The sequence below is a fragment of the Diceros bicornis genome, chromosome 7 (assembly GCF_020826845.1).
Source record: "Diceros bicornis minor isolate mBicDic1 chromosome 7, mDicBic1.mat.cur, whole genome shotgun sequence".
In the NCBI taxonomy this organism is placed as follows: Eukaryota; Metazoa; Chordata; class Mammalia; order Perissodactyla; family Rhinocerotidae; genus Diceros; species Diceros bicornis.
Genome location: NC_080746.1, coordinates 39,098,014 through 39,114,844, shown reverse-complemented (window position 1 = coordinate 39,114,844; position 16,831 = coordinate 39,098,014). Strand labels below are relative to the sequence as shown.

General features: G+C 42.9%; 1 protein-coding gene across 3 annotated transcripts in view; it reads left to right on the top strand.

Annotated features, from left to right (window-relative positions):
• Positions 1 to 16,831, top strand: part of AMOTL1 (angiomotin like 1) — a 156,729-nt gene that overhangs the window by 79,266 nt on the left and 60,632 nt on the right. For all 3 annotated transcript variants that reach the window (XM_058545387.1, XM_058545385.1, XM_058545386.1), the window contains 2 exons: positions 3,977 to 4,126; positions 8,185 to 9,109. In XM_058545387.1, coding sequence (XP_058401370.1) covers positions 3,977 to 4,126; positions 8,185 to 9,109 — 1,075 coding nt within the window. The remainder of the gene's footprint in view (positions 1 to 3,976; positions 4,127 to 8,184; positions 9,110 to 16,831) is intronic.

The window sequence follows — 16,831 nt, the reverse complement described above, 5'->3', positions numbered from 1 at the left end:
AGAAGCCGCAGAATTGTTTGTTGCTGTGGTTAAAATCTCTGTTATAAAGTTATAAGAGGTTATTCTAATCTAGACAGTAGAATTGTTTTTAAATGCATTGGGAGGTTTTGAATTACATTTAGCTGGCAGAAAATTTTGCACTTTGGCAAAATAACACCTGGGAGTTGTTTTGCAGTTGGTAGAGGCTTTGAGGAATGGGCCTCTGGCCTGCAGACCTCCAAGCACCACTGTCAGCTGCAGGTGGGGGAACTGAAAGGGTCAAGGAATCAGTGGGAACTCACAGAGACTGGCTTTGGAGGATCTTTGACCTTTTCTTTAAACTTCCTTGGTAGTGAGACCATCCTAGAGAATAATGCCCTGCTCTCCATCAGTCAGCAAGTAGTAGGAGAGTGCGTACCTCATATACTGCTTGCAGAATGTAGCCAGTACATGCCTGGTGCCTGTCTTCAGGCTTCACCAGGGCAGTGCACTAGCTTATATTGAATGACTGCTGGAAAGTGCCAGGCAGTTGATGTGTAAGGGCTGAGTTGTGTGCGTCAGATCATAATTGCTGTGGCAGTGAGGGAAGGAAGGCCACTGTCGGGGAGAGGTACTCTAGAGGAGGTCAACTTTCTGGGGTGAACTTTAAAGGACTTGGAGAGAGGAATGTGAAGCTAGAAGATGAGCTTCACAGACAGGTCTCTAGCCTTCCTTCAGGGCAGGAGCCATATGAGCTGCGCCTGTCCCTCCCCAGAGGGAGACCCCACAGAGGGCTGACTGCTTTACGCTGACCTTAGCTTGTTTTCCATTGGTTTGCCACTTTCCCCACACAGACTAAAGCTGTGTGAGTGATAATCCTTAGACAAGGTACTGGTTTGAAAGAAGCAGGTGACTGCAAGTAACTAAGTCAAGAGGACCTTATATGGAAATAGTCTTTATGAAGTCCCTAGAGGCAACTGCATGTACATATTACACTGTTGAGCCAGCAGAATCCTTGATTGGCGGTGGACCTGCCCTGTTACTTAGCCCCTGGGCCAGGCCTTGCAGGGGCTTACTGGGTGGGAGTGGTACCCAGGAATCTCCCGTGGTTTCTCACAGCTCTTGCTTCTGGAAATGGGGCACTGCTAACAAAGAAAACAGCATTCCCCCTCGTGTCACATGTGTACTCCCAGTTTCTCGTTTCAGATAGCCTTGACCCTGTGGGTTAGATCATGTACCCTGCATTTTGCATAAGAAAATAGGCTCAATTTGTGCTATAGGAGTTCCTAGTGAAGATTCTGGACCAGAATAGGAAGGGAAGGGTTATGGACATGTGGGATTAGGGATGAGCCCTCTTTTACATTTTTGCCATGTGGCCCAGGAATCTGATGCAGACCCTGTGATATACGTTATTGTCATTCTACCTTGTTTTACAAGTAAGGAAGCTAGAAGTAAAAATACTTCCTTTAGGGTGTGTCGGTGCTAGTATAGCTCAGTTGGTTGTCTCTTGGTTTAGTGGAATGGGTGATGCCCGGGCCTGTCTGTCTGCAAGGTCCATTCTGATCATCCCCTGGGCTCTTTCTTCAGCTCCGAGGAGTGGGGGCTGTGGTGGGAATGTAATTCGGTGAATGTGTGGGCCACCAAGTGTGTGCAAAAAAAAGATATCTAAAATGACTGTTGTGCAGTTGGGCATCCTTTCCGGGTGTGCAAATGCCTGGGTTTGTGTGTGTGTGTGTGAAGTGCATTAGTTCTTTCATAATATTGAGGCCTGTAGAAAAAATGGTGAAATGTCACATATCTTTGGTGCCCTCTGTGCCTGGGCCCCCTTCAAGGACTGCTCTTTGTATAGTGTTCTGTGGCCTGGAGCCCTTGAACCTACTACTCTCACTTGGCAGGCCACTGGATAAGGGGTGGAAAAGCAATTTCTACCAGTGTTATGGTGACTAGGAATGGCTTAGTGCAGGGGTTAATTAGGCTCCATATTGAAAGCATATATCTATACACACACAAACACACACACACACACAACACCCTACACATTCCTTTATATGCGTGTGCATATACGTATATACATATATCCTTAGTTAGGCCTCAATTTTATTAGCAGTTTACTCTCTATTATCACTTAAAATTCTTAGTCATGTACTGGCTAGTATCACCCAAAGTTGTAATATTCTGGCACATGCCATTCCTGACCCAGATCTACTGGAAGAAAACACCACTCTTTCTTTTGTTGAAGCGTGTGGGTCTTTAGCTCCTCTCTTGCTCCGATTTGGTGGGGAGTGGGACTGAGGGTGCAGAAAGGTGTTCTGTGTGTTCTTTGTTTTTTTGCCTATGTGCACTGTTATCCCTCTAGCTTAAGGCTTCCCCCTTGGGCTGCACATTGGAATCATCTGAGGGGCTTTATGAAATACAGATGCCTGGGCCCTATCCCGGGAGATTCTGCTTGAATAGGTCTGCGTGAGGCTGGGTATTGGGCTTTTAAAAGTTCCCCAGGTGATTCTAACGTACGGCCAACATTGCACCTTGCACCTCTCCCAGTTGTCCACCAACATTTTCCACCTGCCTGAAGTGGAAGCCTGGTCAGAATTTGCCTTTGGATCTGGGCTATCTATGATTCTTAATTTTAGTCCTAGACTTTTAGATTTATAGATGTAGAGGATGGGGCCCAGAAAGGGGTTGAGTTTTTTTCCAGGGTAGTCCTTGCAGGTTGACCAGAAAGAGAACACTGACAGATACTTGTCATAGACATTGGAACTGTAATTTTAGACTGATCTTCATATAATATGTCATTCATACTCGGTTTATATTTATTTTTAAGGTGAAAGTCACAACTACTTATTTATTTTAACTTTATAAGATAAATATTCTTGTCAAAATCTTTTTTCTCTCTAGTCCAAACAGGCCTATGATACATGTGAGCACACATACAAATATTATTTCATGTGTTGAGGTAGAGAAACTCAGAAAGGAGTACATTCCCATCTTATGGACTCAGAATAATTCCTCCTGGCTTTGGCCTTGTCCAGGATTGGAATCTACTGGACATGGGTGGATAACAAACCTAGTAAGAAATTTCAAATTACCAGTTTGAAGTGATTGCTGAAAAACATTATTTTTCTTCTAATGCAATTATCTTTTAGGCAAGGATTTTAATTAAAAAAAAAAAAGTATGACTTTTTCCCCAGAGAAAACTAGGTTACTTTTGCCAAAAAGAACCTTAAACTTGGTGTCCACGCAGAGAAATCAGTGCAGAGAGGGAAGACAGCCGGGACCCGTCCTGCTGAGTGTTCCCACGATGTCGTGTGTGCGGTATCAGTGTTGTTGTCGTGGTATCTCGTGTTCAGTGACTGTAAGATTGAATACAGTGTCACGTTTAATTGGAACAGGAAGCACACTCTGGTTTGTGTGTGAAGCAGATAAACTGGAGCTGAAAGGCCAGTGGTTGGCAAAGGCCCAGAACACATGACTCCGGCTTCACGTTGCCACATGAGGCTCTAGAAGCCTTTGAGTGGGGCTGAGTGCTCTGTCCTGGGCTGGGATGTCCTCTTGCTAACACTTGGTCTGGCAAAATGACCACCCTTCTCTGTCTCTTTTATATATTCTGAGAGTCAGCTGCTCTTCCCATCTTAGTTTTCCTTTTCTGGCCTCCCTGTCTTCCTCCTTTCTGTCCCCCACCTTGACCATTCCCAACTTTGTGACTTGTCCAGTTCCGCAGAGGATTTGATTTTTGTTGGCAGTGCTGCTGCTGCCCTTGGAACAGGGTTGTGTGAAAGTGTCTGTGCCTGCACTCAGCGTAGCTTGAAGATTGTTATTTTGACCTCCTGGGTCATTTTGGTGGGTGGCTAGACTTGTGATAATTCTGAATAGTAACTTTGGAATTTTATAAATCAAAAACACAGCTCCCACTACAAGTTGAAATGTGGGAGAATGCCTCATGGGCTCTCGTGAGTCACACAGGAAGGAGGGAGCGGAGGACGTTATTGGCATTAATACACATTTTGCTTTTTCCCGCCAGGACCCGCTCCTGTTTGTTACAGTCCCAGTAGTCCTGTCCAGATTCTAGAAGACCCCAACTACTTTTTCCCAGACTTTCAGCTCTATTCTGGGAGGCATGAAGCATCTGCTTTGACGGTGGAGGCGAACAGTAGCATTAGGGAAAAAGTTGGTAAGTTCTTTTACTGGCGCTTGTGTTGGAAAAGCAGCATAATCTTACAGTTATCATTTTTAGCTCTTCTGCATAATTTTGTCTCTATCCTCGTTTTAACAATCAGCATATTGGATTATTGGTTGTCTCTTTATTGGTAGATGCCTTATTTTTAATTTTGTGCTATGGTGTTAATAGACTATTTTACTATAATATGTGACTCTCTCAACAGAGAGGTCTTAAGTATGTGGGAACTTCAGAATTATACCATTTATTCTCTAATTTTTCTCTAATTCCTAAATACTTTTTTGTACTCTTTCTCGGAATCTTTCATTTCTTTTTTCCTTCTCTGCTTTCTATCTCTTTTTGCAAATAATTCAGAAGTTCAGAAGAAATTCAAAGGAGGGAACTGCCTCCTTTGTAAAAACTTCCTGCCTATTTTTGAGGGCTTTTGAGATTGGTAAAACTATGAGGGAATCTTTAAAACCAGGGAAGGATCTCAGGGTTCTTGCCAGATGTGCTTATGAAAAGGGAATTCAGTACTTTTCATGCTCAATGAGACCCCATTCCTTTTATTATGCATCCAAAAAAAGTCATTTTCCTTTGGAAATATATTTTTATTTGAATTTTTATTAAAAAAATGTTGATTTTTATTTGAATTTGCTTGTTCCAGTAAGCCTTTCAGATCAGTTATCCTGAGGTTAGGACTCTCCTCTTTACTCTCCTACTCTAGCACCTGTCAGGATGCTTGCATATAACAGGTTGGCAGTATTTATAGAGTGAATGATGGTCCAGTTCAACCTACACTGATCTCTTTTTCCTTAGATTGTTCATCACTTATTACAGTTATTTGGCAATCTTGTGTGGACTCTCAGCGACCTGCTTTTATTATTTAAAATTTTTTATCCCTGAACTTTGGGTTTATATCTCAGTTATAGTATATATTCTGTGAAGGTAAGGAATAAGTTTGAATTTACTCCACATGCTGCCCTATAAGGCAGATATGAAGTCTGCCCATTTTACAGAGGAGAGAGGTTCAGAGAAGCCAAGTAATTTGCTGGAGGTTGCAGAGGTATGATTTTGGAGGTAGACAGGGAAAGCGATATGATCAATGTTGAGCTTCAGGAACCAGTCTGTAAAGCTCTTTAATTTACTCGACAATTATTTCCTGAATGCCTCTGTGTATCAGGGTAGTGTGTAGGCACTGGGGATACAGCATGTGGATATAACAGATAAACTCGCTGCCCTCTGGTGCTTGAAATCTAGTAGAGGAAGACAGATAATAAATACAGTGTGGATTGAAAGGAGAAGAGGCCAGAGGCAAGGGATATTAGGAGGCCATTCAGGACATCTAAGCAACTAGTAGGGAGAGCCAGAACCTGGGGTGTGGTTGAGGGCATGGGAGCTAGGATTGCAATCTTTACTTTTTGCAAGGACACCAAAAGTATCATCTGCTGTCACCTTTTCTCATATATTAATACCAAAAAGAGTAAGAGAGATGTAGTCCTTGACAGCCCTTGCCAAAAAAAGACAGAAAACCTAATGACATGTGTCTATGTATGTACACAGGTAGATATGTGAGTATATGTATGTATCTTGTAAGTATATCACACCACCTTTGTTTTTTCTCTTTTCACTGTGGACTGAGAAAAACTAGCTTGGCAGTTGATTAAATGTAGGGAGCAAAGGAGACAAGAGGGTCAAAAGTGATTCTGAACTTTCTATCTGGATGACTCATATGATGAGGATGCCATTTATAGAAAAAAAAGGCAACCTTGGGGTAGAAAGACGGTTTTGGGGAAAATAATGTGTTCTATGTAAATATAAAAACAGAGCCATTATTGCATGGAATTGAGAACTGAAGGCTGCTTAGAGATGATCTAGTTCAGCTCTGTCAATTTACAGGTGAGGATATTGAGCTAAAAGAGAGAAATGATTTGCTCAAGGTCATGCCAGTAGTAAGCAGTAGAATTTCTACTATCATAATGCTATATAATGTCCTCAGTACACTGCTTACTAGTACTATTGTGAAATGGGGAAAATTGTATATTTCATGGATCTAATAGTAGGTATTCTTTTACTGATCAGATGTTTGATCCCCCATTACATAGAGTCACTGGGTTGTGTGCTAGGGAGACCCAGATGAGAAGGCATGATCCTTGCCTTTTAGAGTTTAGACTCTCGTGTAAATAAATACTTGCCGTCTACTGTGATAACTGCTCTAATGGAGATATATACGCACAGTGGAGTTGGGGACATAGGAGAAGGAGGGCTTGAGCCTGCTAGGCTGCAGCAGGAAAGGTTTTACTCAAATGTAGCTTTGGAGCTATCACTTAAAGCATGTCTAGGAATTTCCCAAGAGGACATGGTAAGATGCATCTTTCTAGGCAGAGGGACGAATGCAAGCAAAGGCCTAGAGGCCAGAGAGAACTAGCATATCTGGGAGCTATATGTTCTTAGGTATTGCTGGAGCTTAAAATCCACGGGGTTGCCGGTGAGGGCCGGGTGGTGGTGGCATGAAATGTTGCTAGAGAGGTAAGGCAGTACCTGCTACATCGTATGATAGAATGTCAGTTTCCTTCTATAATCAATTATTGAGGAATTTTGTCCATAAGAGTGATGTGATTAGGTTTTCCTATTTGAATAATCTGTCAGGGTAGTGTGGAAGATAGGTTGGGGTCTGAGGAGTAGGTTTGGAAGTGGGAATGAGACTGGTGTCAGAGAAATAGATAAGGAGGCTGTTGGAATGGCCTGGGTATGAGATGCTGAGGGCTTGTAATGTTGTGGAATGAACATGGATTTTGTTGTGGAATAAGTCAGATCCTGGCTCTGTCTCTTCCTACCTCTGTGACTTCTGATTTACCTTCTCTAAATCTCTCTCCTCATCTGTGAGATGGGGGAATTAACTGCCTGATATGATTGTATGTGAAATAAATGAAATAACGTGGAGAGAATTTAGTTCAATACCTGGCACATCATATGTACTTTAAACGTGGTTCTTGTGGTTGTATATGGTTATTAATAATAAACTTGGAGCTTGGCATGGGAATAAAGAGGAGAGTTGGGAGAGATGTTTCAGAGGTAGAATTGACAGGCAGTCACTGACTGCATGTTGGGGGTCAGGGAGAAGAAGGAATTTTGGAAAACTCCCAGATTTCTGGGTTGGCAAAGAGTAGACAAGGCAGGGATATGGTGGTGAGAGGGGAGGTTGGGTGGGTGGGGATTGAGGGATGAGGAAGACATGTTGAGTTTGAAGGACTTAGGGGCCATCAGCTGGCGGTTATAGATGTGTGGGTCATGAGTCAGTAGTTGAAGATGGGCAGTGGATATGATGACTCAGGAGATTCTGTTGAGTGAGGGTAGAGGATCGTTCAGGGCGGAGCTGCGGGAAACACCAGGATTTAAGGGGTGGTCGGAGAAGAGGGAGCCAGATGAGGAGTATACAGAGGGGCAGGAGGAGAGGTGAGCTGGATGATGCCGAGTTAGAGAGCATTTCAAGAAGTGAGTGATCAAATGTTTCAGAAAGGTTAGGTGTGTAATACGAGAGCTGGAAAATTCTCACTGGGCTTGGTTACTGATCAGAGCAGTAGGGAGGGCAGTGGATGGAGTATTTGGAAAGTGGAGACAGCGAATATAGCTTGCTTACTGAGGACAGTTAGAAGAGCAGGGAGGGAGAGAGGCAGGCTGGCAGTTAGAGATTTGTATAGGGCCCTGAAAGGCTGGTTTATTTTTGTTTGGTTTTAGTTTTTGCTTGTATTTTTTTTTTAAGATGGGAAAGACTTGCCATGTTTATATGAGGAAGAGAAGGGGCCAGTGGGGAAATTGAAGGCAAGGGAGGGATTAAAGGATGGAGCCAGGTCTAGGGGGAAGCAGGAGGCGAGGGAATGGAGAGTAGTGGAGACACTTTGAATTGGAGAAACACTTCTTGAGAAACTGCAGAGTAAACGGAGGTGGTAGTGTATTTGAAATCTTGTCGTTAAACGCTACTGTGGTTAGAATGTTAATTATTCACAACGTACGTACAGACCTGTATTCCTGTGGAACAGCCTGATGTCTTTTTTCCTATGTTTATCTTTTAGTTGAGGATCCTCTTTGTAACTTCCACTCCCCAAACTTCCCGAGGATCTCAGAGGTGGAAATGAGAGGTTCCGAGGATGCGGCAGCTGGAACAGTATTACAGCGGCTGATCCAGGAACAACTGCGGTATGGCACCCCGACCGAGAACATGAACTTGCTGGCCATTCAGCACCAGGCCACAGGGAGCGCAGGACCAGCCCACCCTACAAACAACTTTTCTTCCACGGAAAACCTCGCTCAAGAAGACCCACAAATGGTCTACCAGTCAGCACGCCAGGAACCCCAGGGTCAAGAACACCAGGTGGACAATACGGTGATGGAGAAACAGGTCCGGTCCACGCAGCCTCAGCAGAACAATGAGGAACTGCCCACTTATGAGGAGGCCAAAGCGCAGTCCCAGTTCTTTAGGGGGCAGCAGCAGCAGCAACAGCAACAGCAGGGGGCTGTAGGTCATGGTTACTACATGGCTGGGGGCACCAGTCAGAAGTCCCGGACTGAGGGGAGGCCCACAGTGAACCGTGCCAACAGTGGACAGGCACATAAGGATGAGGCGCTGAAAGAACTTAAGCAGGGCCACGTCCGCTCTCTCAGTGAGAGAATCATGCAGCTGTCATTGGAGAGGAATGGTGCCAAGCAACACCTCCCTGGGTCAGGGAATGGAAAAGGGTTCAAGGCAGGAGGAGGACCCTCCTCAGCCCAGCCTGCAGGTAAAGTTCTGGACCCCCGGGGACCTCCACCCGAGTACCCCTTCAAGACCAAGCAAATGATGTCTCCGGTCAGCAAGACCCAGGAGCATGGACTTTTCTACAGTGACCAGCACCCTGGGATGCTCCATGAGATGGTCAAGCCCTACCCTGCTCCTCAGCCTGCGAGAACAGAAGTGGCCGTCCTGAGGTACCAGCCGCCCCCAGAGTATGGGGTAACGAGGTGATTATCAAGCCTAGAGGTTTAACTCGGCTTTTCAAAATTCAGCAATCGTGTTTTTAGCAATCGTTATTTTCAAGGCTTGTTGGGTTTTTTTGTCATCAGTTTTTTTTTTTCTTGTGTATAGTATTTAATAAGCCACTCTTTGACCAAAATATGTAGAGTGAAACAGAACAGAGGGCAATTAGGGATTTTCTCCAAACCTAACAGAAGGCACTTGGGGATTTACGAGTTTAGGGGAGGAGCCTCAGTTGTTAGCCATCCTTGGGAGCTCTGCCTAGTGGCCAGGCAAGGCAGCAATTTTCCTGGCTGGCTTTGTGGAGAGTCTCCAAACTTCTGGAATGTATTATTACCATGGAGTTTTATAGAGTCTTTCTTCACTGTAGGTTTTAAAGGAAGATGTAGTCTGAATGCTAGAACAGGGAAGTTAAAGGGACCATAGAAATCATATAGTCCCACCCCCTTATTCAACAGATGACCCACTGAAGCCTAGAGAGATTAATAAATGTCCACAGTACACAACTCTGAGGCAGCTGTATCCAGACCATCAAAATCTTTTCCCTTCATTGCCCTAATTCCTCTTCTGACTGATTGATAGATTCAGCAAAACTTACTGAGTGTGTACCCTCTGCAGCCCTGTACCAGGTTCAGAGATACAGATATGGTCCCTACCCTCAAAGACCTTATAGGCTTGTCTTGGAGGAAACCAGCATCTGGACACATCACTGCAGTGCAGTGTGCTATTTTAGGATAGAAGTATGCAGAGAGTGCTAGAGGACCAGACAGGATAGTGTGACTCACAACTGGAGGGAGTGGGAAGAGCTTCACAGAGGAGGTGACATTTGCGTTCGGTCCTGAAGGATAAATAAGAGTTGTGGGGTAGAGGTGAGGTAGTAGGATGTACTGTGCAGGGGGAATGCCGTTTCTTCAGACAAGGTGTTTAGGAAGTTTTGTCTGGAATGAGCTGCAGTAATGCAGAGCACTGGTGGGAGAGGGTATGGTAAGAAGCGGCAGAAGATGTGTTTGGATGGGGAAGTTGAGACCTGTTGATGAAAATCTTTGAATGTCATACTATGGAGTTTAGAATTTATCGTAAGCATTGGGAAAGCCAAAGTTTTTGAGTAGAGACTGTGTTGATGTTTACTGGGCTAACTTCAATGGCAATGAAGGATGAATTAGAGGAGTGGGAGAATGGAGGCCATGAGGACCTTTGGGGACAGTTTCAATCATCCAGATAAGAAGTGCTGAGGGTGGCCTGGGTTTGAGGCTGAAGGTATAGAGGAGCATTATATGCTAAGAGAGATAGGGACATAGAGTTGACAGGATTTCATGATTGGTTAGATATGGAAATTGAGGAATAATAGGGCAGTTGGAAATAAGGCAATTGGAAATCAAGCTCTCAGGAGAGAAATCGGGTCTGAAGATACAAATTTGGGAGTTACCAGTGTTTGGATGTTGCTGAGGTTACTCGGGGAGAGCACAGAGCATGAGAAGAGAAGACAAGTGGCCACTGCCTATTATTGGATATGTCTTCATTCCCACAAAGGGCTTTATTTATCTGTTTCTAAATCCAAGGAGCTGAGGTTTCCCCATACGACCCCAGTAGCTGTGTGCAGGGCTACGTTGGCTGAACATCTTCTGAAAAGGGAGTGACTGGGCCTTGGCAGAGAGAGAGCTGGCTCATCTGCCCACTTACTTCCCAGCTGCTGACACATTTCCCTGCATTAGGTTGGGAATGCCAGCTTTGAAGCAGTATACCAGCTTTTAGATCCTGATGAGCAGCAGAACTCATTCTTCCTCAAGAGGACGTAGTCTGACCCCACTGGGGCATCCAAGATGGGACCCGGGGGCTCTTCTTCATACCCTTTTATAGTTTCTTAAGCCAAAGGAGAAATTTAAACTCAAAAACTATCAGGTTTGAAGAGGAAAAAAAAAAAGTCTTCAAATCTCTGGTATTTGACTGCGTTGATTTACCATAGTTGTTTAAAATAATCCATAATGTTTATCCCAATCATATTAGAGTTTGGTTTATGATATTTCACATTTTTTCCTGAATGTTTAACTCAGCTTCCAGAGCTTGATAGAAGGGGAAAATATCCCCAAATGAGGGCTCCTTCCTTGTCTTTTGCCTTACTATTTGTTCAATGGCAATGCATTAAGTGGCTCATTTGCTTTTTGTCCTTTGGCAGCAGACATGATATGAGGTGGGAGGCATGGTAAGGGGAAGAGGGAAGCACTTCTTGGAGGTCTACCCAGTTATTTGTGGAAAGTGTCATTTGTCTCAGAGTTATGACGTCAAAAAGAAGAAGAAGAAATGTATGAGGGATTTGAGCCAATTGCCAGGCTTGGCAGCTGGGTTGACATGACACATCAAAATGTCCCAGAAGACATAACAGACAGGCCATTGAAGCTGGCCCCAGAGGTACAAGGCCCCTTTGTGAGCCTGACCATGGCTAGCCAGCATGGCTCCAGTGGTGCAGCCCTTGGCTGACGGGGTAAACAAAGTTGCATCCACACCAGCCCTGCTTCAGAGGCATCCAAAGTGGCCTAAACTCCAAGGGTTGGATCTGAAAGTCAGCAGTGTGTGATGTTCAAGTGATCTTTGACTCAGGAGATGAGCAAGGCTCCATTTAATATCACTGACACATTCATTTGTGCTTAAAGGGTTATCTGTTTGTCATTAATAGTGATGGTGTAGGAAGCTGCAGGCTCTTGAGTCAATATGTCGTAGACTCCTAGAAGAGAAGGAGAAGCCTCTGAGTGAGATCACTGAGTCCATCTCCTTGCCTTGTGCTGCAAAAATGGGCTCAGTGTTGTGAATATTCAGTGGTTTTGGTCCAACCCATTACATTGCTGAGACTTCGCTACTTTTTGCCTAGAGACGGAAAGGTCCAAAGAGACAAGTGAGGCAGAGCATAGAGCTTATGACACGAGGAGTAAGAACGTGGAGTTCTTGCCTTCCTTGCTGACTCACCACAGCTTACAAATTCTCTTACCTGCTCTGATCCGCTCAAGGTGGAGATGTGTGGTGGATTATTGTGAAGCACTTTAGGCTCCTTTCACGGGAAACCCCATGGAGAGACCACTAGTCGAGGCCTAGTTGACTTGTGCCACCTTGGCCCTCGTGTGGGTGAGCTTGTGAGGCTGGTGGAGATGGAGGGACTAAGGTGACCATGCCCTACTGAGGTAGCCAGTGGGGACCTCCAGGGAACATGAGCCAGCAGCCATGGATAAAGGCCCTCGTTTTGTTCCTCCCTGATCTTCCTTTTCCTTCAGCCTGAAGGTGGAAATGGATATAAATGAAGACAAGGTGAGAATTGGACAGTTTGTTCTATGGAGAATTGTGCTGCTTTTTTTTTTTTTTTCAAAGCAAGTATTTGGACGTTAATTCTGACTCCCTTTGTGTAAATAGAGCACTCCAGAAGTAGTGACTTGGCTTATGCAGTCTGTACTATTAATGGAAGAGAATGCGTGAATGAATACCTGTGGAGGATCTGATTTTCATCAAAGCAGTTTGGAGTACATTAGTCAAATGCGTGTTTGTTTTCAAAAGAAATCTGTCCGTATTTCCAAAAGTGGAAACTAAAGAGGCTAAAAAATTGCTTAAAATGTCCTCCTTTCTTAATACAACCACTGTTAACATTTTTTCTATACAAATTAATTTTTTCACATCTTACAATCATAGATTATATTCAGTTTAGTATCTTTGCTTTTTTTTAGATAGTATTGTATCAGGCTTTTTTTTTTTTTACAATATTTAGTTGTCTTCATAACCATCCTTTATGTTGCTGCATAATATTTCATAAAGTATATAATTTATACCATTTTCTCTATAAATAATCTAGTGAACATCATCATGCGTATCAACTTTTCCATATTTTGTTTACTTCTTTAGGAATCATTATTTAGAAATGAAATTATTGGGTAAATTGTAGTGAGCATTTAATGACTTCTGATACCTGCTAACTTTGTAAAAGTATTACAGTGCCTATTTCACTACACTTTAACAACATTAGTCATTATAATCACAAAAACTTTGCTAATTTAATAGACAAATAATGTTAACTCCTTATTTTAATTTGCAGTTATTAGCTAGGGTAATTTTTAGGTGAGTATATTTTACTAGTTAGATTTATTTGATCTTGAAATTTGGCTCTTCGTGTTTTTTGTTCATATGATCTATATATTTTAATAGATTCAGAATAAACTAAAACCATTTTCTCTGACACTTGCTGTGATTTTCCAGTTTCTAGAACTCCATCTCTACCCCTAGCAGGTAACAGTGGAGCAGCGGTGGTGGTGGTAGCAGTAGGACTAACCCTTCGAGTGACTACTGTGCGCCAGACACTTTGTGTGGGTCATCTTCACAGCAGTTCCGAGTGCTGTTAATGTCCCCATTTTAGGATAGGGAGATTTATGACATGATAAAAACATAGGCTTAGCAAGAGAGGTGAAAGGAGCTTAGTCACGGGCACCAGCCTGGAAGTACAGGAGCCGGGATGCAAACCTGGATCTCTTTCACACGACAGCTCCCATGAGTGCGAACACTTGACCACTGTATGTTACTGTGCAGGTGAAGATTCAAGTTTTTCCTTGGTGTCACTTATTGGTGAATTTCTAATCAGATTTATATATCACACCTGAAGTCCAGCCCCTGCTCTGCCCACCTCTGTTTTTTTCAGGAGGACCAGAATACTGATGAAGTATTCCAGACTCCAGCAAAAGTCCCCTGGATATCCTTTCTCTCAGGTATCCTGGAAGACTTAGGAGCCAACTTGACCTTGCCGACAGCTCCAGGCTGTGGGCTTTAGTCTGTCTTTTGGTTTGCTTACATTTGGAGGTGGGGACTGGGGCAGTGTGGTTTGTTTGCCTTTGCCTGTTTTGAGCAGAATGTTTCAGTTATGGAAGATGATAAGTACTATTTTAATACTAATTTTTATGTTCCAGACAGTATCAGTTTTGAAGAAGACTAAAAGTGACTCCTCAGTGAGAAGAGCGCTCTTCTTTCCGCCTGTCCGTTGCCTTTTTGCCCTTTATCTTGGCTGAATCTTGCCCGTTCAGCATAGGGGGTTTGATTAACTAGCTTCCCAGAAGCAGAGAGAAGAGTAGTAACTGTTTATTATTAATATTTTATTCATCTATGAATGTACTGATTTGATTTTTAGTATGTAGATAGATACTTTGTAAAACCATGAAATGATGGTGTTTGACCCCGCCATTCTGTCCTAGGCTGACAAAAACATCTTATAAGATGATGTCAGAGCCCGAGATGCTGTGGGTCTTCTGCCGCAGAGCGTGCTTGCTCACATCTCTTCACAGGCCAGTCGTCACCACCACCCTCCTTCCCATCAGTGCAGGGGGGCTTGCAGTTTCCTGCATTAATGGAGGGAAGCTGTGGTGTGACCAATTCCCCAAATCACTCATATTTTCCTTAAAAAAAATGCACTGTGCATTTTCCCCCAGAAAGATCTCTTGGTTTGGTTTTATTTAGCGTAGAGTCAAAGTTGCTGACATTCTCTGAGAACATGCCAAATGACGGTGCAGAGAGGAGGGAGGGAACACAGGAGGACACAGCCCAGAAGCATATGTGACAAATTAAAGAGAGAAAAAAGGCCTCTCCCCAAGAAACCCACATCTGTCCAGCAGTGCAGCCAGAGTGCAGTTTGAAACATGAACGAGCATAAGGATAGGTGCTAAAGAGCAGGTCTTACTCTTGGTGGGCTTGATGTTGGAAGGTGCTGTATTACAAGAAAGAGTGTTTGGTGGTGCCATCTTACTTTGAGTTGGAAATGGCTGGAGGAGGAAGGAAAATTTTCGGAATAAGTGTGTTTCCAAAATGGTGATTTTGAGTTTATACAGTTATGAAACTGAATTGATATGTGGGACCAAAACGTAAGCCAGACCCAAGGCTCTTGGGTTAAAAACTATGCATTGCCCTTAACAAAAATGAGGCCATGGAGCCTTATTTAAATTCCACCAGCTAAACATGAGTTTTGAATACCAGCATTAAAATTCAGAAGTTTCTGCAGTTTTTAAGCTGAATTATGGCTGGGTGAGCCAAGTAAAATGCCCTGTTTACCCTGAGAAACAGCTCTGCAGTATGGGAATTTCAGAAGGCCAGGGTCAAGTTCAGGTTACTTTCTCGGGAAGTGTAACACAATTCCAGCTGTAATGCATTAAATGAGTGACTTCTCCAAACCACAGGATTATCTCTATCCATCCTGCGTTGCAATAATTTTGATCTTAGTTTACCCAAGAGTCGGGTCTTAATTTGAACATTTGCGAGTCTTGTGGTGTCTGCACCACCAAGGGGTCCAGGTGGGAAGGCTATAGGTTTGGGAAGAGAAGATTTGAGGGGTTTTGAGTTCTGGCTCTTCCACTTTGTAGCAAATTGCAAAAGTTCTCTCTGAGCCTCAGTTTCCTTATCTGCAACTTGTTACAGCTGATTTTTCCTAAAACTAACCGATTTTCTTCCTTACATAAATAACACATGTTCATTGTAGAAAATTTAGCAATACAGATAACCCCACTCCCCTCCCCCCCAAAAAAGAAAAAGAACAGAAATTCTCTGCGGTCTCATTATCCAGAGATAACCATTGTTAAATATTCTGTTCACTATGTTGCTCTGAGGGTCAGAAAATTATAAGAAAACACTGTAAGTTGGAAAGCTTTATGTAAATATGAAGTGTTTTTACTGAGTGAGAAGTCTTAAAATTTGAACCTCTTCACTGCCAAGAAGTGCTTTATTATTTCATCTCAATTTTTCTTTTATTGGGGCCGGCCCGGTGGCTTAGCGGTTAAGCGCGCACGCTGCGCTGCTGGCGGCCTGGGTTCGGATCGCAGGTGCGCACCGATGCACCGCTTCTCTGACCTTGGCCACGTCCCACATAACAGCAACTAGAGGGATGTGCAGCGATGACATGCAACAACTATCTACTGGGGCTTTGGGGGAAAAATAAAGAAATAAAAAATTATAAAAAAAAAAAGTTAAAAAAGTTTTTCTTTTATTTCATTTTGTTTACTTTCGCTGATTATTAAAATAGCAATTCTGATTTTTTTTGGTTATCTTTACTTTCTAATTTTTCTGTAATGTACATGTATTACTTAGATAATATAATTTTTTTTAAATAGTCATACATGTTCATTGTAGAAATTATATAAAGAACAGAAAAATATGAAGAGTAAAATCCATAATCCCGTCACCTGGAGATAGTCACTCTGACCTTTTGTCATAGTTCCTTCTAGTCATTGTTCTACGCATTGTTTTTTACACAGGTGAAATCCTAATATGTATCATATCTTGAGAATTAAAAAAAAAAATCGTTGCATAGGAGCTTAGTAAAAGCTTATTGAACTGAATTGTTAATGTTGATGAATTGAATAAAAAAAGTTGTTTTATTTTATTTGTCTGTTAATCAGTTTGTTTTGGGAAGTGTATTTAGCTGCCTGCATTTTCTGTTTTGAATTACTTGATCACATCCTTTGTCTGTCTATCCATTGATGTTTCTTTTCCTGTCATGTTTTGAAAAATTTTATTTCAAAAATTTTAGCATAAGCCGTATTTATTAAATGTTAGCATGATGGCCTAATTGTTGATAAACAGATAGTTTAGTATATTGAATACAGCTTGCTGATCAGCATTGATGCTTGGGGATCTGGGGACAACAGAGTGGAGACTGCTGGTCTGTTTGCATGAATTGCTGTGATGCTCACTGAATTCTGCAA